At 41.8% G+C, this 25,175-nt stretch overlaps 1 protein-coding gene across 1 annotated transcript in view; it reads left to right on the plus strand.

Annotated features, from left to right (window-relative positions):
* Positions 1-14,299, plus strand: part of MCEE (methylmalonyl-CoA epimerase) — a 345,696-nt gene extending 331,397 nt beyond the window's left edge. Inside the window, exon 3 of the mRNA XM_044078548.1 lies at positions 12,288-14,299. Within this exon, the coding sequence (XP_043934483.1) occupies positions 12,288-12,440 (153 nt within the window). The 3' untranslated portion in view covers positions 12,441-14,299. The remainder of the gene's footprint in view (positions 1-12,287) is intronic.
* The last annotated feature ends 10,876 nt before the right edge of the window (positions 14,300-25,175 follow it).

Raw genomic sequence — 25,175 nt, forward strand, 5'->3', positions numbered from 1 at the left:
GACCCATTATACATAACCAATATTGGTGTTCTTTGATACTGACTGTAAGTGCTGTATTAATTTTACCTAAATAAAAGGAGATCTGATGTCATTTTTATTCAGTCCTCGACTGATGGGTTCGCATCTGATACTTTGATACGACTCGGCCACTTCTTCCAGATCATTGGATCCTAGAACTCTCAAGGTCCTCCCTTACCCATAATGCCCCACCAAACTAACATACCCCAGATTTCAGTTGCTGCCATCGTGAACGGATGTAGATTATGAACTCTTGAGTGCTAATCTTTAGTCATTTTCATTACTGTTGTTAAGTGAGCGTAGATCTTTTTCCCTTATTTACTTAAATATATTCTGTTCTATATTTCTTCTTATAATACCTCCCTTTTACCCTTCTTATTCCATTTATCTGTCTTTTTATGGCACTTTTCTTGTACTCTTTGAGTACCCTTCAATACCATTGTTGGTAGTCTTTTTCCCTTTTCTTCTTTCATTTTTCATATAAATTCTTCCAATACTATTTATATTTTTTAAAATTGTATTTCCCATTCTTTTCTTTGTTGTGGTAATTTGGTTAGAGTGTCGGAAAAACCTTTGGATTTTAAAAAGTGCTGTTCCTGTGAGCATAAGATCCCAAATTGTGATGCCCACAAGGAATGAGTCTACTGTTTAGGGGCAGCGCACTTGGATGTAGACTGTGAGATTTGTGCAGGATTTAATTCTTGGGGCTTTATTGATAGGAAGAACAAACTTATTCTCAAGGGCCTTCTTCCCTCCAAATCTTCTTCCACAGTTGCTGGGGCTCAAACCCCTAAGAATTCTGATAAAATGAGTGATTCTATTGCCAAGGACAAAAAGACACATGAAAGGTCTCCTGATAACCCTTCTACCTCAACTTCAGCTCCCTCACTGGAGCCGCCAGCAAATATTAAAAAAAAGTCAGATCTGTCCTTATCAGATCCAAAGATAACAGACTGAAAGATCTCGGATCTGTACTCCACCTTTGACATCAGAGGCTATCTCTTCTAGGCTACCTTCTTCCTTCCTTGAGCAGTTGCCCAGAAGTCTCTGTAGGCCCCCTTCCATGCCCTCTATCTTCCAGGAGCCTGTTTGAGGCAGATGTGGATAGGATAATGAGGAAGTTCCTCAGGAAGCAGATACAAATGTGAATATTTTCGGCTCCAACCCCTTTGAATGGTGAGAGCCTTCACTGAGCCACATCACAATGGATTTCTCCTTCTCTGATCAGTCCTTCAGTTTTGGAGCCATTGGATCTGAAACCCTTGGGGGCATTGTCCTCAGATCCAAAGATTCTGGTTTCTTCGACCCCGATGGCCTCTCTGAGTCGATCAACTATGAGCATGTTGGAGCCACAAGATTCTCTGAGCTGAAATGTCAGTGCCAGCTCTGGGGCATTGGAATTGACTCTGAAACTTTCAGAGCAGTCTCTTCTCCTTTGAGCCTCGACGTTAGATAGCTTGGGTCCTCCTTCCTCAGGTGGGATGCTGATAGGGCAGCAGAGACCAAAGATCTGAAAGGGTCTGATGTTGGTTCCATCTACTTCTCCTAGGCAGTCTGCTTTTGGGGTAGTGGACAGAGTCTTCTCTATACTTGGAGAACAAACACCCTTGCCCTCTTTGGATCAGATATCTTTGTCTCACTCTATTTTGTATCCTGAGCCTCGATAATCCCTTCCACTGGGACAGCCATTCCAATCTAGCCTCCAGCCAACCCATCATGGTATCATTATCTCTTCTGATATATCCCAGGAGCATCCCATAGAAGACATCACACAGAAGAAAACATGCAAAAGGAGGTGCTTAGATTCCCCACAGGAAGCTGTCACTGAGGACACTGATTTTGATGAGGGGTCCCAGCTCACCACCTGATGAGGTCTACTTAGGCAACAATGTAGAGATTTTTAAACAAAGTGGTGGTTGGTCTCCTGATAACCCCTTCCAGGAGGAATCAGTGTTTCACGAGGCTTTCAGTTCTAGCCCATCTAAATGAGCTTGTATATCTGGTCTCTCGGCGAGCGTGAAAGGAACAGAACTAAATTGAGCCAATCCCGAAGAGACCAGACAAAATCCTTGGACCTCCAAAAGACCATCTACACTGGAGTATGGGAATACTGTTTGATGTTATGATTGTTGCACTAGAAAGGAACTAGTGGAACAGAGTTCCGTTGTCCATTCTCCTAACAGGGAGTCTAGGGCAATGGACAGGTTTGGAAGCATGTCTATGCTTCAGCGACCTTCACTGTTAGGTTACTGAATTATTTGCCACACTTTGTGAGACTTCAGAGAGACTTGATAAAGGAACTTAACAAATCTCTTTCGAGATCCATGTACTTCGAGGAAGGGAATAGAATTTCCTCACAGCTGGCTACCCTATAATCAATATCTAATTCGTCCATGAGGTTAATTTCACAAACTGCTGAAGTACTTCTTGGGCAGTGGGTACAGGCATATCCATAAGGAGATGTGCTTGGATGCACTTGGATGTCAGTGCATCCTTTTATGGATCTTCACATTTTGTCCACAAGGTGAAAGACACACTCTGCAGGTATGAACAAGAGAGAAAGACTCTGTCTGCTGTGGGTGTACATATTTCTACTCCTCAAAGGTCTTTCTAGGAACCAGTGAGGTGATAGAAAAATGTGATTTAAAAAATCCCAGGGTCCTTTCCAGGAATCATGTGGAGATAGTTCCCCCAGGGGCAGAGGAACTCAAATGGAAGATGCCATCCTCACAGCAGTGGTGGTCTGCACAACCAGGGGCCCTAATATTCTTTGTCAGATGGACCCTGCCAGTGCTCCTAAATGAGGCGTGACTGTCCATCTCTGGAGGCAGTTGGGGGTCATCTATCTCTGCACCAGAGACACTGGCTAGATATCACAAAATATTCATGGGTGCAGAGGTTGATATCCAGAGGTTATATTATACTATTTTTCCAACTCCCTCCATCTATTCCACTGAGAATTCCTGATGTTCCACCCAATCAAAGGGAAGAGGCTTCTGTTGAAATCAAAAAGGTGCTAGGAAAAAAAATCATCCAAGAGGTACTCCAGATAAGAGAGGATCCGGAACTTACTCAAAATTATTCTTGGTGTCCAAAATATTGGGGACCTAAGACCAGTTTTGGATCTCAGCAAAGTAAACCAGTCTGTTCAGTATACAAAGTTCCTGCTGGTTGTGGTTCAGTCCATTCTGCCTTTTCTGCACAAGGAGGACAACTGGATGTGCTCAATAGATCTTCAGGATGCATACTATCACATCAAAATGAATGGGTGCTCCAGAAGGCAGCTACCCTTTGGTCTCTCTACAGCCTCCAGGATGTTCACCAAGTGCATGAAAGTCATAGCAGCTTACTTGAGACTGCTCTCATTCCAGGTGTTTCCTTTTGTAGATGACTGGCTCCTGACTGCTTCAACTGATTTAAACAAGGGACTGCTTACTCCAGTTATGCATCCATCTGAGGATATCAGTCATTTACAACAAATCTTAACTCACACCAACTCAGAATCTGGAATCTATCAGTCCTCATTTGAATGCAGTCACTCAAATAGGTTGTCTTCCTCTGTCTAAAGTAGAGCTCATACAATCCCAAGCCAAGAAAATGGTTGAGGATTCTTGCCTTCTGGCCAGATCAATACCTCAAGCTCTGGGTTCCATGGCAGCAGCAGTCATCCTTGTACTGCTGGCCAGGTTTTATATGAGAATCTTTCAATTGACTGTGGCAAACTCAGTGGTCCATTCTTTGACAGCCATTATCTGTGTCAGTCAAAATCACTCAAGCGTGCAAAAATGATCTTCTACAGTGGATCCACTTCAATCAGCTCCACAACGGCCATTGTTTTGTTCTCCCACAACCCATTTCTTGGGGAGGACAATCTAAGGCACATGGTCTCTTAGATATGCCAAGACACATATCAATGTCCTGGAGATGAGAGCTGTCCTACTGTTGCAGGCCCTTCAAGACACTCTCCCAACCAGGGAAGTTGCGATTCAGACAGTAAATATGTTAGTAGTCTGGTACAAAGAGGGAACCAGATCTTACCCTCTTTGTCAAGAAGCTATGAGAATTTGGCAATGGGTGACCTCTTCCAGTCGCTTTCTGATAGTTGCGCACATTCTGGGGAAATCCAACATGATTGAAGACAAGTTAAGCAGATCCATCTTGATGCCTCACTAGTTGCCTCTCAGTATCAAAGTGGTGGAGAGAATTTTGCATCAGTGGGGCCAACTATGCTGCAGTCTTTTTGTTTCTCCTCCAACAACAAATGCAGCAGGATGCTCTTCATGTTTCACTGTTGCAGTCATCACATTTGGGTTATTTGCCTGCAGGTAGCCCTCAGCCGGCCTGAATACCAGAGTCTTGGATTCCTGCATCGGATGCTGTCTCTTCTTCCATGACATCAGGTCGTCAGGGGTATAAAACATGCAGCCGATGCCATTTCATCAGTCTTTCTTGCCGTGCGGTGCCTGAAACACAAGCAGTTCACAAGTGCCGGTCGGCCGACTCCAGAAATTTTCGAATTTCATAACCGAAGTCTTCAAAAAAAAAAAAAAAAAAAAAGAGAAGTACCCTGTTGGGGATCTTTTTTCTTGCTCCAGCCGATGTCAGTAAAAGTTAACAATTGTCTTACCTGTGGAAAGCAAATACCTCATAAAGATTTTCATTCGTACTGCATCCCCTGCTTCGGCCCAGACCACAACGTCCTTCACTGTTGGTTTTGTGCCTTTTCAACCCCCGAACTATTCGTCGTCGGGCTATATTTGCAGCATACTATTTTGGTACTCTGTATCCGTACTCCAAAATGGCTTTGGTAAGCCATCTGACTACCGATCTTCCGAAAAAAACGTAAGGATAAAGACAGAGATAGAACGCATAGGTCCAAAACTGCCGACAACGCTTCCGTTAAGCTAGTTGCCAGTCTTCCGGTACTCAGTAAGGTGCTTTCGCAGCCCCTGATACCTGCTACTTCAGATTCGCAGGCCTCTACTGAGACCCATTCAGAGTCCAGTATGCCGCGAGATGCTTCTTCGACTATGGAACCTGCAGATGTCTCTACCTTGGATGGGTCCGGAGCCACTGTACAGGCACCATCTTCTGAGGGTGTATTCCGGCCTACAGACTTACATTTTAAACTGACGCCATCTTCTTCATCCAGGCCTAAAACTTGCACCACATCTAGAAAACCGATGTCCAAACCTCATGGTCAGGCCCATATGCCTGAAAACAAATGCTTAGAATGGCTGAAGACCTTATTACCTTAAATAAGAGAAGCCATCCTTCCCCCTCTAAAAGACCTAGAACTGATTTTCCTTCTGATTCTTCTGATCAGGAATCTGATATTTCTGTTTTTTCTGTTTACCAGGATTTGCCCTTATCTGCCTATGAGGATTCTGATGCAGAGGATTCCATTCCCTCTGCTTCCCCACCAGAAGATTTTTCTTTTGGGGAAACCTTGCACACTCTTAGGGAGCATTTCTGCTGGAAAAGCCAGGAATACTCTGACTCCAAAAAGAGGCTTAGGGAATTCTTACTCCTTCCTCAACACAGGCCTTTAGCTATCACTCCTGTTCTGAACATTGTAGATGATGCTTTCTTGGAATCTAGCCTTTCCCCAGACACTTTACCTCCAGCTCCCAGAAAACCTGACAGGTATTACAGAGTACCTGACTCTCACAAGAATCCTACTGCAGATCCAGAGACCATTTCCCAAGGACCAAAGGGCATTAAGGCTGCTGCTGTTAAAAATCCTACCCCTTCTGATAGAGATTCTAGAGCCGTGGACAGATGGGGTAAGAAGGTATACATTTCTGCTACTTTGGCCATTAGGGCTTTAAATTGCCAGTTTCATATGTTAAAGTACCAGCAGCATATTATGGGACTACTTAAACAGAAAATTATGTTGATTCCTGACTGTGCTTAACACAAAGAATTACAGGATTTAATGCATTCTGCAGAACAAGTTGGTAAACATACTTTGCAATGTGGTTTTGACTCTTTAGAAGCATCTTGCAGGGCTGCTGTCACTGGGTCTGTATTTAGAAGCCATGCTTGGCTTAAGGAGCAAAACTTGCCAGATCATGTTAATGCTCAATTACTGGATGCTCCCTTAAACCAAGACTGCCTGTTTGGCAACAAAGCAGAAGAAGTCCTCAAAAAGATGGAGGAAAAGCTAAATCTATGCAAACTGTTAAAGATTTCCTGCAAGTGCAGCCTCCCAGATTTAGTAGGCATTGGCCTTCAAAGAATTGGTCCTTTCCAGTCTCTTCCAGGCCTTCTCAGTCCAAACCCAGGAACAGCAGACCACCTAGGTTACAGTCTCATGCTATGCACAAGCCTAAGCAGTGGGTGGCTCCCACTTCCAAAACAGGGAGTAGTAAGGCACCCCCCCCCCCACGGAAAAATGTCACAATGACTTAACCTTAACCCTTCCAAGCCCTGCTCAACTGCCTGCTCCCTTAGGAGGAAAGCTCGCCCTGCATGCAAAAAACTGGGAACTCATTACCCTGGACAAATGGATTTTGAATATAGTTTCCCATGGATACAGATTCCACTTCCACACACTACCAACCCCAAACGGTTGGCCAGACCTATCCCCAAATCAGTGGGCAGAGGCCTAACAGCAGGTTCTCTCTCTTCTAAGTATCAGAGCTATTCAACCTGTCCCAGCAGGAGAAAGGGGACAAGGTTTTTATTGAAGACTTTTCCTGGTACCCAGAAAAGACAGCTCCTGGCATCCTATCCTGGACCTCTCTGTTCTAAACACCTTTTTGGTAATCCCAAAATTCAAAATGCTAGCACTTCAACAGCTGCTTCCTATGCTAGGCAAAGATGCCTGGTTGGCAACCTTAGACTTAAAGGAAGCTTACCTGCACATTCCAATAAGGGAATCTTGCAGGAAATACCTACGCTTCAGGGCAGGCTCCAGGCACTATCAGTTCTCTGCACTTCCCTTTGGCTTATCTACTGCGCCCAGGGTATTCACAAAGTGTCTAGCTCCAGCCATTGCATTTTGCAGGCAGAGAAAAATTGAAATATACCCATACTAGGACGATGTTCTGATTCAGGCAGAAAGCCAGGACTTGCTATTAAAACATCTGGCATTCGTAAAGAAACTTCTTACCACTCTGGGGTACACCATAAACGAAAAGAAATCTCACCTAGTACCCTGCCAACAGATTGTATTCCTGGGAGCAAGCTTGAACACAACTTCCTAGATGGCTTTCCTCACTCTAGAGAAACAAGTTTATTTGACAACCTACTTCAAACTATTGGCCACAAAGACCCAGCTATCTGCAAGGAAAATTCTGCAAGCCCCGGGGTTCATGGCCTCTTGCATTCTACTAATTCCATATGCAAGACTGCATATGAGGAAGCTACAGTGGTATCTAAAAAGCCTATGGTGTCAACATTCTCAGGACCTGGAGTCAATGATTCCTATAATTCCTTGTATAAAGACAGAGTTCCTTTGGTGGGCAGAGGTCTGCTACTACAACAAGGGGCTCCCTTTCACTCTACCCCCTGCTGCCTAAACCCTAACAACAGATGCATCAGACTATGCATGGGGGGGCTCACTTGGCAGGGCAGTTAATTCAGGGCAAATGGAACCTGAGGCAGATGCATTTGCATATCAACAAAAAGAAATGTTAGCTGTACAGAATTCCCTGACAGCCTTCAAAGGCCGCATTCTTCCAGGACAGTTATTGGTAAAGACAGACAACACCACAGTTATGTGGTGACATAAACAAGAAGGGGGGAACCCACTCGTACCCTCTCTGCAGATTAGCCATGGCTCTGTGGAACACAGCCTTGAGCTACCAAATGCACCTGCAAGCTCAGTTCCTGCCAGGCAAGCTAAATTTACTGGCAGACGACTTGAGCAGAAATCTCATGGACCCACACGAATGGAAACTGGAACCAAAAAATATTCAAACTCTTGAGGAACAAATGGGGGACTCCAGAGGTAGACCTGTTTGCCTTCCCCCAGAACTACCAATTGGACAAATTCTGCACAAGACTTCCCACAGTCAAGCCTGGAAAGTGGATGCCCTGTCCTTTACCTGGGAAAGCCTCTCAGTTTATGCCTTTCCCCCTCTGCTTCTCCTTTCAAAGGTTCTGCAAAAGATCAAACAGGGCAAGCCAAGGACAATACTGATTGCACCAGACTGGCCACGCCAGCACTGGCACCCCCTCTTGCACAGTATGACACTACTGGAACCATGGCGCCTGCCTCAGACCCCTTCCCTGCTGTCCCAGCAGGTGGGCCAGATTCTGCGCCCTCAGTTTCAAACCCTGAACCTTGCAGCCTAGCTAATTCCTTGAGCTCTCCAATAGCATCCCTCAGTAAGCAGGTGCTAGATGTAATTCTGGAGGCAAGTAGGCCTTGTACTAGAAACTCCTATGCTGAAAAGTGGAAAAGATACTCTTCCTGGAGCCAGAATCAGGGGATGGGCAGAACAGTGCCCAGCTTACCTCATATTCTTCAGTACTTAACAGAAATGCTCCCCAAGAGTCTATCCTTCTCGTCAATTAAAATTCATGCCTCTGCCATTTCAGCCCATTATAATACTGAGCCCATCCCTCTTTTCTCACCCCCTGCTAAAGCAATTCCTTAGAGGGGCAAAAAATTTAAGACCCCCCCCCCCCCAGGAGAGCCCCTACTCCAGCCTGGGACCTGAGCTTTGTATTGGAAAAGCTCACTCGCCCTCCCTTTGAACCAGCTGCAACTGCAGAGTTGAAATTCCTTTCTTGGAAAACAGCCTTCCTTCTAGCCATCACTTCAGCAAGAAGAGTGTCTGAATTACACGCCCTTATGGCAGTGAAACCCTTCATTATCTTCCATGCAGACTGGGTTTCCCTCAGGACCAATCCTTCCTTTATGCCCAAGGTGGTGTCTAGTGTGGCCCTAAATCAGTGCATTTATTTGCCTACCTTTTTCCCTAGTCCACAAAACAAAGGAGAACGAATACTGCACTCTCTGGACGTGCACAGACAACTTAGATTTTATTTGGATAGGACTAAGCCTCTCAGAAAATCTGAACAGCTGCTAGTTGGCTTTGCTGCAGGGGCACAGGGTAAGGCCATTTCAAAGCAAACCATTTCTAAATGGATAGCCCGTTGCATTAATTTCTGCTATAAGCACCATGGTAAGCCTACCCCACAGGGGATAAGATCACATTCCACCAGGGCTGCATCTACCTCTTTCTCAGAGGAGTCCCTACCAGGGACATCCTAGAAGCTGCTACCTGGAGCTCTGTACATACCTTCACCAAGCATTACCACATGCCTATTTCTTTCTAAATCCAGAGTTGGTTTTGCCACTGCAGTCTTGCAGGGCTTAATAATGCTCTCTAACTTCCTCCTCCCTTCCTTAGCTTTGGGAATCAACCCAAATGTGATGACTGCAACAGTGAAACACGAAGAACATAGTACAGTTGTGTACACTTACCATAAATGTAGATGTTCAGTTGTATTCACTGTTGCAGTCCTGGTTATTCTCCCTCCAGCCCCCTGATTTCTCTTGGCTCTACCTTTCCTTCTTGTTTGGTGTATTTAAGCTTTTGGGTGTGTTTGCGTTTTGATGGAGGTGTACCATAACATATAATTGCTTCCCATTGTGGGAGCATCTGACATCTGGGGCAAGAAAAACTGATGTAATGGCGTCGGCTGCATGTTTTATACCCCTGACGACCTGACATCATGGAAGAAGAGACAGCATCCGACGCAGGAATCCAAGACTCTGGTATTCAGACCAGCTGAGGGCTACCTGCAGGCAGATAACCAAAATGTGATGACTGCAACAATGAATATACTTGAACATCTACATTTATAGTAAGTGTACACAACTGTACTTTCTTTGCACTGATCCCTCCACTGGGTGAGTCACTTTGAAATGCTCTACTTCAGACTTGGACTCCCGGTCTACTTCATGTTTATCCCCCTTGAAAGGCCATTTTAAGTCTACCCATGCATCTAAATCTATGACAAGTTCTGGTACCCTTCCTAAGTGTAAGCAGGAGCTTGGGAGGTGAAACATTTACAAGCAGGGGCACGGGAGATGAACCATTTACATGTTGTCTGTGTCCATGGGATGAATTTCCTGTTCCCTACCCAATTGCCCAAGTTACACTTGAATTGGGTTAGGGAGGGTCTCTGCTTCACATGGATGGGGAGCCTGTTATAGAGATGGGGTATTCTGTGGGATGCATGCATGTCTCTTCAATAGGTCCTATTTATATCACGGGCAAGGTTTAAGTCTTTACAATAGGTAATTCTGGTGCCATTTGTTTTGCAGATAAGCAGGTGGTCCATCAAAGTGGGGTCTGACAGTGATGGACCTCCTGCAAATTTGCAAAACAAACATTACAAGAATTGCCTGTTCTAAAGACTTAAACCTTGTCCATGATATAACTATGACCTGCTTGCCCTTACCCTTCATTCCCAAATTTCTACAGAAAGCATCTCGATTGAAGATCACAGCTACACTCATCGACCCTTACTGGTCTCGTCAGATTTGGTTTTCCTTAATCTGACCTCACTTTCTTTACTTTGACTTTTTAGCCACAATTTTCAGTGATGGTGCTAGTTTCTCAAATATTAGAGTGCAATTAGCAGCCATCTCCATCTGGATGTAAATAACTCTACCTTAGCTTCCTCTAAACTTTGTAAAGCCTTTCTAAGATGAACCATTTTACTTAGACCACCATTAAAAGATCCTTACCCTCCTTGGGATTTAAACGTCATGCTTCAGGCCTTGACTCGACCTCCCTTTGAACCTTCAGCTAAAGATGACCTTAAATTTTTATCTTGGAAGACCATATTCCTATTGCTATCACATCCACTAGAAGAGTATCTGAACTCCAAACACTGTCTTCGAAACCTCATTATCGTTTCACAAGGATAGGGTATCTTTATGAGCCAGCCCATCCTTTCTACCAAAGATAGCTTCTGAGTCAAATATCATTCATGTCATTAATCTCCCAGTTTTCTTTCCAAACTTCTCAAACAAAGGCGAGTAAATGTTACATCTTTTAGATGTACACAGGCAACTTTGCTTCTACCTTCACAGAACCAAGGACTTAAGAAAATCTGAACAATTGTTTGTCTCCTTTTCCAATTCCAAATTAGGTAAATCAGTTTCTAAAGTTACTTTGGCCAAATTGTTAATCGATTGCATTACCTTTGCGTATGAGAAAGTGGGTTTGCATTTGCCAAAGCCTCCAAGAGCCCATTCTATGAGGTTTATGGCGACTTCTTCAGCCTTTTGGTCTAGAACGTCTTTGGATGATATTTGTGCAGCTGCAATTTGGGCTAATCCTCATATTTTTATTGCTCATTATAAACTGGATTTGGTCTTTAGGTGAAGAGCAGCCTTTGGCTCAGTGGTGCTCTGGAATATCCTTCCTTAGAGTCCTCCTGGGATTTAGGTGGCTGGGGACTCTGTCCCATCAGTTGAGGATTGAATGAAAATGACAATATTAGATTAAAAAGTTATGTACTCACCATAATGTTCCATCTGTGTTGCTCATTTGCATTCTTCCTAAACTGTCCCCTTCCAGTAATTCCTTCTGAGAGATTGAAGAGTGTTGTAGGAACCTCTGTTCTTTGTTTGAGCTCCAGCGTCCCTTCTTTTATGATCTGACACAGGTCTGTTATGTCTAGGGGCAGCAGACTCATTCTGAGGTATGTTAGTTTGGTGGGGCATTAGGGTAAGGGGAGGAGCTCGAGAGTTATAGGATCCTATGATCTGGAAGAAGTGGCCAAGTCAGATCTGAGTATCAGATCCAAACTTTTCAGTTGAGGAAGAATGAAAATGGACAACACAGATGGACCATTATGGTGAGTACATAACTTTTTATTACGTGGAAATACAGCAATGTACAGTTCTAGTAGGAAATATGTGTAAAGGGCATTTTTACAAATCTAGTAGGAGAGGTGTGACAAAATAAGTAAGGGCTTAAGTCCATTGTTGTACTACTTTATGTGCACATTTTGTTGAACACTACTGAGAATTTGTAATTGTACTAGTAACTGCAGATTTTGAAATAATGTAGTATTACTTAAGTGAAATTTCTGTTATAAAATGTTAATTACTTGTACACTGCAGTATTTTTGACATCATAGTGGCTTTGGTTTACTCATGGGGTACTATAAGTTTTGTTCAGTGTAATTTGTGATAAAGGTGTACTGTAAATTTGCTCAAAATATGAGTAATTTGTTAGTGATCCTTCACTTCTGCATTGTAATGTTTTTGTACTTCTTTTTCTCTGTCAAAGGTGGATGATATCATAGCAGCAATGGCAAACCTGAAAGCAAAGAACATACGTGCCTTGAGTGAAGAACCTAGGATAGGTGCACATGGCAAGCCTGTTATCTTTCTTCATCCTAAAGACTGTGATGGGGTACTTGTGGAACTAGAACAAGCCTGACCTAATCTACATTTTTACATGTATATAAATTAACCCCCTCCCAAGAGACAATAATTTGCAAATATAGTAATTTATTAAGAAAAATTTCCAAGATGGCATGTCTTTGAAGACCAAAACTTTGTGTAACAAAACTCTTGCTGGATGATGCTTAAAAGCAAATAACATAATAGTCACTAAATATAAGGAGACTTTTTGTTTTAGATTTATATTTAAACCATTTAACGTTTATTTAAATTATGTTACGTAGAATGAAATAATATGTGGCATTTTTTTAAGGATTATTTGAAAAAGGTTTATCTAACACTAAACATTAGAGTTCAGAGATGCCAGGTGCGAAGACAGTTATTTTTGTTTCTTTGTTTTCCTGCAGCTGTTTCAATGCAAGTACACGTTTAAGTCCACAGAAGCTTTGTACTGTGGAATAATGAAGCAGGAAATGTGTCCTGGAGGAAGGTATAGGACTGTTGCTATGATAAGCTATTTCTGCAGTTCTTGTAGCAATATTCCATGCTGCATGCAAGCTGCTGTAATGGATTGTTTATCATTTACTAATGACAAGAAATGCAGTACAAAAGCACAGATTTACAGTGAATGATAAAAGCCACAACAGCATAATGGTGGCATTGAGTTAGCAGCCCTGCTGACTGATATCATTTAATTCATGATTCTCTTTTTTCCCCAAGGGAACAAAATACCAGCCTGTGTCGTATTGCAGTGTGATATCATACATTTGTTCCTCTTGTTTTTGTCCATTTATTGAGATTCTGCAGATACAGTACACTTTGTCATTGAGTAGCAGGCAGGCCATCTCAGGATCATTGATAATGTAGCATAACTGATATGAATGCTGTTTGCAGTGTCCCTTTATGTGTGTATTGAAACAGAGAGCAAAGTCTGTTCCCATTTATAAACACTACAATTTTATAGCATTTCTGCAGACATTTTAAGTGTGATTTCACAAAATCCTGTTTTACATTGTGTTATGGGTCTCAATGATTTGTAGTGTAGTGTAATGGTTTGACTGTGACTTGATGTACTTAGATTTTTAAATGCAGCATTTGTTTCTGTTTGGCTTTCTTTTGTTACCACTAGCTTCACTGTGATTGCTGCTGTGTGAGGAGCAGCCTGCTGTAAACCTTTGTTTGAGCCAAGGTGTCTCCTGTATTCCAGATGGGAGATTCCATCCCCACAGTACCCAGGGACACCGGAGAAGACACTAAGTGATAAGCTTGTTAATGCTGTATTCTTCAAGTAAAACACAATGCAGATTAAAGCATATGTAGTATAGTTGCTGTACCAAGTGTTTTATTCATTTTTTAAATGGGTAAGATCATAAGATACCGATGATTCTTTTCAGGGCTAGCTCCAAAATCCCTTTTTGGTTAATGAATTGCTCAGTTCCACAGCTTGTAAGAGGAAACCGAGGGAATCATATGCAAACCCAGCTCATTATGCTCTTGACTGTATCAAGAAGTGAATATGAGTTCTCTGTTCTTTATTCCTTATTTGAATGTAACAGAGCTATAACTTTTTAAAATTAAATCAGTGATTTAATTGTTCTTGACATGTAATACTTGGAGGCTGGGGTTGGGAAACCTCTCTGTCATTATCAGTAAAAGGTTTGCATCTTACTGCTGATACATACTGACCTGAATCAGGCAGTGTGAGTTCTTGATGCTGTAAAAAATGGACAGATGTTGCCAGTCTGAGTATGGCAATGTGTTTACCTTGAAGTTTAATATAATTTTTGTTTTATAAAAAAAGTCCAATGGGTATTTACCCTTTTTTCATAATCTTCAAGTGAGATGGCCTTTTAAAATCCCGTTTTAATTCACATTAAAGGATTATTATGTATTGATGCTTCTTGTGCATTTCTTTTCTCAGTCTGTTCTAATAGCACACATATATCTACCCAAGTCACTTTTTTTTTTTTTTTAACAGGAAGAATCATTAGTAAATTATCACATATGACATAGGCAATCATACAGTTATAAAAATAAAAACAAGCCACATTGACTTATTTTCAGTTGCAAACATTATATATAACTTATAATGTATCCAGTCATTGTCAACTAAACATTACATAGCACATTCAGTTTCTACTTTTCCTTAAACCTCATTCCTTTTCCAAAACATTATTCTGCACACACTCTTCCCACAATTCCCATTTTTTCCATGTAATTTGCTGCTACCCTTTTCTAAAGATCCCACTTCTGGTTGTTTTATCTCTGTTACTATATACATTACTTCTAGTACAGTTGGTTTAGGCTTTGATTTCTATTTTCTAGTACTTTCTTTTTTGGCAGCCACCAGAAATAAACTCAGCAAGGCCTTACTATGTCTAGGCAATTCTGATTCTGTATCACAGCTCATAAGGTTATTTCCTTAGTTACACCCATTGTTTACCCAGTAGTCTGCATTGATTTTTTAAAGTCAGCCAACTCAATACACTCCCAAAAATATGTTCCCAATTTCCTCTTTCTTCCCCATCACATGTCCAACATTTGCAATCTACCTGAGGAAAAAATCTTTGGAGTCTGCTTGGTTTATAAAAATACCCGTGCAAACAGTTCCGGTCAAATATCCTAAATCTTATAGACTTTGTTGCATTTTTGGGAGGCATACATATATCCTTCCATTGTTTCTTTGTGAATTGCTTATCCAGTCTTTGTTCCCAATCTTTTTTAACCTCCTCTGATTGATTCCTATGGTTATCATGCAATATTTTATATGACCCACTAATTATCCCTTTTTAGCAGTAACTTCTGTTCTAGATTCTACTAAAAACTCTATCAGTATTTGTCTTCAGTTAGTATATCCTTATTTCTTTCTTATTGTCTATACTCTGATAACCCTTGATAGGGAAGGCAATTGATAATCCTTGATAGGGAAGGCAATTTCTAGCCTGCAGTCCAAATTAATTATTGGCTTCTTTCCTTTCTGTTACCTTTCCCTCTGTAATTATTTGCTCCCAGTACCTTGGTTCCTTTGCCAGTTTTCTGCAGCAAATTCCCACCCTACTTGCCTATTCTCTGTACACCTAATTTCAGTAATGGCTATTGTCAGAATCTGTTTTTTGCATTCCCTTGTTGACTTAGTTCCTAGAGTTCTTTCTGCAGCTTTATGAATATAATTTTCTGTATGGTTATTGCTATTGTTGTTATTCTCCTTAAGGATCTGCATCCAAAATCCCAGTCTGTCCTTGTTTTTTGATCTTCTCCCTGTTTCATCGTCACCCCTTTCTACTTTGAATTATAACTTTCTGCTTGTGACATGTATAGGACCTTAACTGTGTAGCTCTGAAGTACCCCTTCAAATCAGATAATCCCAAACCATCTCCTTTTATTGGAAGGATCAGCTTATCTCATTTGACACTTGTCCTCTTTCCCTCCCAGATAAAATCCTTCAACTTTTCATTAATTGCTATCCACAACTTTTCCTCTGGTTGATAAAAATATGTCTGATCCATGTGTAAAACTAAAGGGACTAAAACATTTTCACTGTGTGTATCTTGCTACCCATGTCCATAAAACAGAGCTTCCAGTTTCTCAGTTTTTGTATTATCTTTTAAGTCTGTTTTCACATATGCCATGACAGAATCCTTTTAATCCATACTCCTAAGTACTAAATTTTATCATGTCCCCATAAATATGGGTACTGCTGAACCAATTTGTGGTGTGGGTACATAGTTTACAGCTATTGCCTTTGTTTTATCTTCATTCATTTTGTATTCCTAAAAGAGTTGAAACTGTGCCAGAATGCTCCACAACACCAAAATGTCCTATTCTGGTTTTGTCCGGTTTAAAATAGTATCATCTGCCAATAAAGCCAACTTTTCCTGACTCCCATACCAATTATATCCTTGAATTTCTGAGTCTGTTATTCTTTTTGCCAGTGGTTCTAAATGTAATGCAAATAATAAATGGGAAAGAAGACACTTCTGCCCCAACTTAATTTTCATCTTTGATCACTGATATGTCCTCTTAATCAACCTTTTTATTAGGGAATGTAAATGCTTCTATTACGCTGTTTGCAAAATCCCAGCTTTCTCTGCATCAAATAGATAAAGAGAAAAATGTAAAACATGGCTGAAAGTCGGTCCTACACAATGTAAAATGCAACAAATACAAAAAAAGGACCAACCAACAAGGCTAAAACAATCTGAAGAAGTGCCTAGTGCATGAATGTGCTTATCTAATAAATATGCCAAGACCGACCAACAACAGTGATATTTTTGTACATTCTGCTTCCGTCTGGATCATCTTTGTTTTGTTAATGATGCCAATTGTTTGCCTTCTCTCCACAAAACCACATTGATCCATATCTATCAGTGTTGGCATCACCTTTGCCATTCTTTTAGCCATTATAGACACAAACACTTTATAATCATGGTTTTGAATCAAAATGGGCTTGTATGAAGCTGGATCTGATGGGTCTTTACCATCTTTAGGTATTACAGCCACCACTGCTTTCTTCCAGGATGTTGATACTTCTCCTCCTCTTAAAATACTATTAAACAAAACCTTCCATATCTTTATCACTATCTTCCCACTTAGCTTCCAAACTTCCCCAGGAATACCATCTGTTCCTGGGAACCTTCCTGCAGATTGGTTGTACATCATCATTTTTTCTCATCTACTCATATCCTAACTGTTAGTAATTGAGCCTCATCTACCTCTAAATGTGGCATATTTGATTCTTCCATAAACATTTCCATTTGCACTTTTTCTTCATTTCCACATTTCTCTGCTTTTTACAGATTTGCATAAAAATCTGAAATATGTTTAGTACTTCTACTGGATCTCTGATTATTTTCCTTGTTATAGGCTGTCTAAGCTTGGCAACAGCCCTTTCTACATTCTGTTGCTTGAGCCATTGTGCTAAAAGCTTTTGTACTATGGAGTTATCAAAAAACAGTTGCTTAATTGCTTACACACCAAATCGATCCCTATGATCAGAAGACAAAAATCTCTTAGCTCTCACTAAACCCACGAGAAAACCAGGTCACTCTCTGTATTCATACTCTGTCTCTATACCTTGCAGTTCACTACCTGTAGCTACCAGGTCTATGCCTGGCCTAACCCAGTTCAAAGCCTCTTTAAAAAATCATCACAAAAAGATATGGCTCTGCTCCTGCATAAAGCCTGCCTGATGCTCAGCACTTCCTCTTCTTCCACACTAGCCTCATCCTCCTGTTCTGTCACATTTCAGTCCTTCACAGTCTGCAAGATCCTAAGACTCTTCTAACTCCCAAGCTACCTAAATTTTATTCAGCTAACTACAGCACACAAGCTAATTTTCAAACCTTCTAACTGTCCATCATGTTCCTCTTCCCTAAAACTTCACCAGTCACATAGAGCACTTTGATCCACAAATCATAACCTCTTAGAACTTTACAAGCCTTTACACGCACCAGGGCAACTTCTACTATCATTTTCCCTTGCCAGATTATGGAACTCTCTTCCTCCTTACATTAGAACTACCCCTTACCTACCATCCTTTAAAACCCTACTCCACTCTCACCTCTACTCCCTCTGGGAGTGCTCCTGTAGCCATCCTACCTGATTCCTGATACCTATCCCTAGTCTATTCTACTCTAATCTCTGCCACTGCTTCAATTCATCTCTCTAAAATTCCTTTGCCTGAATACATGTAGTGTATTAAATGAACATAAATGTATTGTTTTTGCTAATATCTTATAAGTGATTGACTCAGCTCATATATTTCAAGATATGTAAAATCTTGCCTTGCTGTATATTGAATGTTAAACCATTGTTCTCATATACTGTACTAATACATCGTATATTGTATATTGTCTTTCTGTCTGGAGCTTTTCTCCTCAGGCCTCCATTGAAAACAGGCTACCTTGGCCCAGTGAACTTTCCTGGTTAACAAGCTGAAATAAATAAATAAATAACTCCTTCTCTGTTTCTATACACTATCCTTACGCTACTGCTCAGGCTGTATTGCTTCTATTCTTTTTAATGCTGTCACTATCTTTCTGTATCACTAACTTTCTGGTTACTATTTTCCTAACCGAAAATAATATTCTATTTATTTATTTATTGGTCATGTACTATAGCAGTTATTGAACATTGTACTACCTACATACTATTTTTTTTTTGGACACTACATCATATATAGTGAGAGTGACTATTATTGTTTGTAATGTTTTTAACTCTATAGAATCGTCTAGATGTGTAGTATATATTGTAACATAGTTTGTTCTTTCAGCTTATTTTGTATAGTATTTCTAATGTGAGTTGTACTGTATTGGATTTTACTGTATTCTTTATTGTACAGTATGTGGGGCTTTTCTCCCCAAGCCTCTGCTGAAAACGGGTTCAGTAGACCAAGTCAGACCACCCTGGTAAACAAATGTCAAATAAATAATAAAAATAAATTAATAGCAGTTTTTGTAAACTCCTGCATATTATAAAGGTAGTTCCTTATTTTCTCTTTAGCACTCTGCAGTTCGCCTCTTCTTGTTTTGTGAGATTCCCCCTATTCTGCAACACTTTAACTGTCTAAGTAATTCTTGTTACTTCTTAACCATATTTCTTTTTCCTTTATTTCCACCCTATTTTTAAACTGTTCTTTAATTTTATTCCACTCCCTAGCCATATTTTTAGAAGAAATTTCTATCTTCTCTAATAACTCCTTAATAATTTCCACTACCCACTCCTTAAATTCCCGTCTTTTTAACAGACAAGTAGGAAGCACCAGTGTCTCATTTTTATTCATTGTCTCATTTTATTTAAGTTATTATTGGTGCTTGATTTGAAATAGTTATTGGATGCGTATCAAAGCTTTCAATTACATGCACAAATTCCTCTGAAATTTAATTTCTATCTAGCTTAGCCCAGTTTTATACCTTGGGAAATAATATGTAAATTCTCTCTGAACTCCTGCTACTGAATTCACATCTTCCATACCAAATATTTTCATAAATGTCTTCTCAAATCTATCCTGTTTTGTAATATTTACTAAGCTAACAAACACAAGGGCCTTTTTAAGCCTAGCCATGCATCCCGAATCTCTGCAAAGTTCTGCTACCCTTGATAAGTCTAAGCAGAGGCTTGAGAGATGAAATGCTTACAAGCAGGGGCCTAGGAGATGAACCATTTACAGGTTGCCTGCATCCATTAAAGACATAGGTGTCAAACCAGGGATGAATTTCCTGTTCCCCATCCAACTGTCCAAGTTACATTTTAATTGAGTTAGGGAGAAACTCTGCTTCACATGGATGGGCTGCCTGTTCCATAGATGGTGTAGTCTCTGGGATACATACCTGTCTCTCCAGCAGGTCCTATTTATATCACAGGCAAGGTTTAAGTTTTAGAACAGGAAGATGTTCTTCGTGTTTTACTGTTGCAGTCATCACACTTGAGTTATCTGCCTACAGGTAGCCCTCAGTCGGCCCGAATACCAGAGACTTAGTATTTCTGCGTCGGTTGCTGTTGCTCCAGGACTGACGTCAGGTCGTCAGGGGGTATAAAAACAGGCAGCTTGAAGCCATTACATTAGTCTTTCTTGCTGAGGAGCCCAAAGCAGAAGCAGTTTGCACGAGTGCTGGCCGGCCACTACCTGAGTTTTCGTTTTCGAATTGAATCATCCTTAAGTCTTCTAAAGCTAAGTACCCCATTGGGGATCCTTTTTTTCTTGCTCTAACCAATGTCAAAAAAAGTTAAGAATTGTATAGCTTGTGGAAAAAAAATACCACACTGAGATTGTCATTCCTACTGAGTCACCTGTTTAGGCCCAGACCATGATGTAACTCGCTGTCAGTTTCCATATTCCGAAATGGCTTAGGTAAGCCATCTGACTACCAATCTTCTGAAAAAACATAAGGATAAAGACAGAGGCAGACCACACAGGTCCAAAACTGCCGACGATGCTTCCGTTAAGCTATTCACCAGTTCGTCGGTACTCAGTGAGGCACTTTCGCAGCCCCTGATGCCCATTTTGATGGATTTGCAGGCCACTACCAAGATGCTTTTGGAGTCCGATATGCCGCGAGACTCTTTTTTGATCACAGAACCTGCAGATGTCTCTACCTTGGATGGGTCCGGAGCCACTGTGCAGGCACCAGCTTCTGAGGATATTCTTCGCACTACCGATGTTTGACACAAACCGACGACTTACTTCTTTCGCGTCTTCAGTTCTGTCTAAAACTGAGTATGAGCTACACTACGGCCAAGAGTACGAGCTACTCCTAAAAAAATGACTTCCCAAACTCAAGTACCTGCTTCCTTTCCTCAACATCAAATGCTTAAAATGGCAGAAGACCTGGTTATGCTGATTAGGGGAATCCACCCTTCTCCTGCTAAGAGAAAAAGAGACCTGTCCCCAGCAGCTTTAACAGACCAGGAGTCCGACGACTCTGAGGTTTCTGATTATGAAGACATGCCTTTATCTGCTTATGAGGATTCAGATGCAGATGAATCCATTCCCTGTCTCCCCTCCAGAGAATTTTTTTTTTTTTTTGGTAAAACCCTGCATACTTTAAGAGAGCATTTCCAGTGGGAATGCCAAGACTATCCTCAGTCCAAACAGAGACTCAGAAAATTTCTAGATTTGCCACAACATAGACCTTTAGCAATACCTCCAGTTCTGATGTTGTGGATGATGTTTTTTTGGAATCCAGCCTAACTCCTGAAACTTTACCCCCTGCTCCAAGGAAACCAGACAGATACTGCAGAGTCCCTGACTCTCACAAATTTCTTTTCAAAAATCCTACTGCTGACCCTGAGATCATTTCCTAAGGGCTTAAAGGTATAAAAGTAACTACAGCTAAGAATCCCACCCCTTCGGATGGGGATTCCCAAACTTTAGACAGATGGGGTAAAAAAGTATACACCTCTGCAACTCTCGCTATAAGGGCATTGAATTGCAAGTTTCACATGCTGAAATACCAGCAACATATTATGGAACTTATTAAGCAAAAATTAGCTACCTTTACAGTCTGTGCAGAAAATAAAGCATAATACATCCGAGGTTATCCAAGTGCAACTAACTCTGGGCAAAACTGCAATCCAAATTGTAGTTTGCTACAGATCCCCCACCATGCCCCAGGATTCCCACTCTCTTTTCTTGATATACTGGAAAATATTAGGGTTCAACCAAACACCCTAATAGTGGGAGATTTCAACTACTCCACCATTAACTGGGAAAACTACTCATGTACCAACTCCTTCGCTCAACACTTTCTGGAATTCATAAATTCCAATGCCCTGGATCAACTTATTTACACCCCCACCAGGGGCAACAATATCCTAGACCTAGTCATTACCAACATGACTGACTGGTGTTCCACACCTGAAATCAACTCCTTGTTAGTCAGATCCGACCATAAGCTAATCACCCTAGATATCCGCATCCCGCCCCCACCCACCATTAAGGAAGCCACGGTAAAAAATGTCTCCAAAGCCAACTTCATGCTTCTTAAGACAGAAGTGTCGAACTTCATGACACCCATGCAGATGGACAATACAATTACGACTGCTGAATCCTACACAAATGCACTCCATAAGCACTTACACGAGTACATGGATCTTGCTATCCAAAACAGAACCAAGATGCTATCCTCCAAAAAAAGGTAGCCAATCTGGTGGTTCCCTGCCATAAACTCTACAACAGAAGGAAGAAACTGTTGCAAAAGAGAGTAAAATCCCATGAGTGGAGGAGCTCCCTGGTCAGCCTCAGTAAGAAGCTGAGATCCTTATAACATCTTCCAAAGCTAGCTATGAAAACAAAATTGCCTAATGCTAAGGGCAGTCACAAAGCATTCTATAGCTATATCAAGAATCTAAATAGCAACACCCAGATCTGCTCTGAGTTACAGCACAATGGCATGAAAATGATAGAACCAACTGATATTGCCAACATCCAGGCAGATAGGTTCAGTGCTAACTTTACACCCCTCTCATCCCCTAAAGGGCCCATATCTATTCTGGAAGAATGCAGAGGCCCTGTAATCACATCTGTGCAGGTAAAAGCTGCACTCATTAAAACCAAAAACACAGCATCCATGGGACTGGACAACATCCCCGGCTGTGTTTTACATGAACTTCAGAATGAACTGGCTCCCCACCTAAGCACCATGTTCAATCATACTCTCACGTCAGGCTTTGTGCCCACTGAATGGCGCACAGTAGCAGTTATCCCACTCCACAAAGGGGGAGCTACCACTGATCCTGGGAACTATCGCCCTATAAGCCTGATGAGCCTGGTCTGCAAGGCCATAGAACGTATCATCATGGAACTCATAAACAAAGACATTGGTAACCTTCAAACTCTGGACCCCACCCAGTTTGGGTTTGTGAAAGACAGATTATGCCTTCTGAACCTGATCGACTTCTTTGAGGCAGTCACCAAAGCCGTAGATAAGGGTAAGGTGGTTCACACAGCTATTGCTTTCGACACCATCCCCCCATTCTGGAATTATAGCTAAACTCACTAAACTAGGTATAAATCCCTACGTCACAAGATGGGTTGCCAACTGTTACTTCAACTTCACTGACAGAACCCACACTGTAAAAGTTACAGACTCCAAATATGACTTCAAACCAGTGACAAGTGGAGTACCACAGGGTTCAGTCCTCGGACCCCTCCTGTTTGGTATCTACTTCTCTGAAGTACAGGCTAACACAGAAGGCCTCTAGCTAACGATGTTTGCAGATGACTGCAAACTAGGAGCCATAGTGAAGTCCCCAAATTATGTGGGCATCCTACAGAAGGGCCTCACTGAGACAGATGCCTGGTGTCAGAGGCATGGCCTCAAGCTCAATGCCAAAAAGTGCATTGTCATCCCCTTTGATAAAAACTCTGTACCCACGAACTACCACACAAACGGCAGTCTACTTAACGCCGAATGTGTGATAAGAGACTTTGGGACCCAGGTGGAAAGTAGTTTCTCCTTTGATAATCACATCGCCACAGTAGTCAGGAAATCCTTATATGTGGCACGCTTCAACACAAAAGGGTTCTCATCCAGGAAAAAATAGGTCATTGTTCCCCTCTACTCGGCACTCATTAGACCCATTATAGAGTACTACGTCCCTTTTGGAATGTACCTCACAAGACATCTGCAGCAGCTGGAAAGGCCACAGAAGTACCTCACAAAGAGGATTACTGGCCTCAAAAAGATGCCCTACACTGACCATCTCAAAAAAAACCCCAGCTTTACTCAGTAGCATATCGCCTTCTCCAAGAAGATCTCTGCCTAACATATAAAGCTATGTTAAACCCAGAGCTGTTGGACATGCTACACCTTAAGAAATCCCAATCCCTCTGAGCTACATGTTCTAGGGACCTAAATCTTGTCACCACAATAAACAGAACATGCTGGAGGGATAGATTCCTGTCCCAGAGACTTCCTATACTCTGGAACAAGCTACCCATTTATGTCAAGCAAAGTTCCTCATTAGCACTCTTCAAGAAAAACCTTGATGAATACCCTGGGGATCACTTCTGTGACTCTACTCGACAGGGGCACATGAAATTAAGTTTCTTGGGTGGCATAAACCAAGGAACCTTGTTGGCTAGGCTTACTTCGGCCCTTGGGCCGATAGCCTAGTACCTACCTATGAACAAAAGCTTATGCATTCTGCAAGCCAAGTCAGCAAGCATACTTTGCAGTGTGGCTTTGATGCCCTAGAAGCGTCTTGCAGGGCAGCAGTCACTGGTTCTGTACTGAGAAGGCACCCTTGGCTTAAAGAGCAGGCCTTGCCAGACCATGTCAAATCAAAATTACTAGACGCCCCTTTGATCAAGGACAATCTGTTTGGTATCAAAGCAGTAGAGGTTCTAAAAAAGATGGAAGAAAAGGCTAAATCTATGCAGACAGTCAAAGATTTCTTGTAAGTGCAGCCTCCTAGATACAGTAGGCATTGGTCCTTTCCAGCCCCCTCAAGGCCATCTCAAATCAGACCCCCCCCCCCCAGACTACAGTTTTAGGGTATGCAGATATCTAAACAATGGAGTGCCTCCACTTAAAAAACAGGGAGTGCTAAGCCACCTCCTTACGGAAAGAATTCACAATGACTTCTCTATTCCACTCCTCACCTCTGCCCAACTGCTCGTGCCCCTAGGAGGAAAACTTGCCCATTGTGCAAAAAACTGGACCTCCATCACCAAAGACCTATGGGTCCTCAACATTGTATCCCAGGGGTACAGATTTTACTTCCACTCACTGCCAACCCCACATGGGTTCCCAGACCTTCCTCCAAGCCATTGGGCAGAGGCACAAAACCAAGTTCAATCCCTGCTCACCATAAGGGCAATTCAGCCTGTTCCTGCAGAACAGATAGGTCAAGGGTTCTATTCCAGACTTTTCCTGGTACCCAGAAAATAGGGCACTTGGCACCCAATCCTACATCATTACACTCTAATCATCTTCCTGGTGGTACCAAAATTCAAAATGCTCACCCTTCAGCAGCTTCTTCCTATGCTGTCCAAAGATGCCTGGTTAGCCACCCTAGACATAAAAGAAGGCTATCTGCACATCCCTATCAGGGACTCATGCAGGAAATACCTACATTTCAGGGCAGGATCTATGCATCATCAGTTCTCTGCACTTCCCTTTGGCTTATCCACTGCTCCTAGAGTATTCACAAATGCCTGGCTCCAGCCATTGCGTATTGCAGACATTGAAAAATTCAATTTTACCCGTACTTGAACGATTGCCTGATTCAGGCAGACATTCAGGAACAGCTGTTGCAGTACCTGACATTT

This window comes from Protopterus annectens, chromosome 7.part1 (genome assembly GCF_019279795.1).
Source record: "Protopterus annectens isolate FY-2018-M chromosome 7.part1, PAN1.0, whole genome shotgun sequence".
NCBI lineage: Eukaryota > Metazoa > Chordata > Ceratodontiformes > Protopteridae > Protopterus > Protopterus annectens.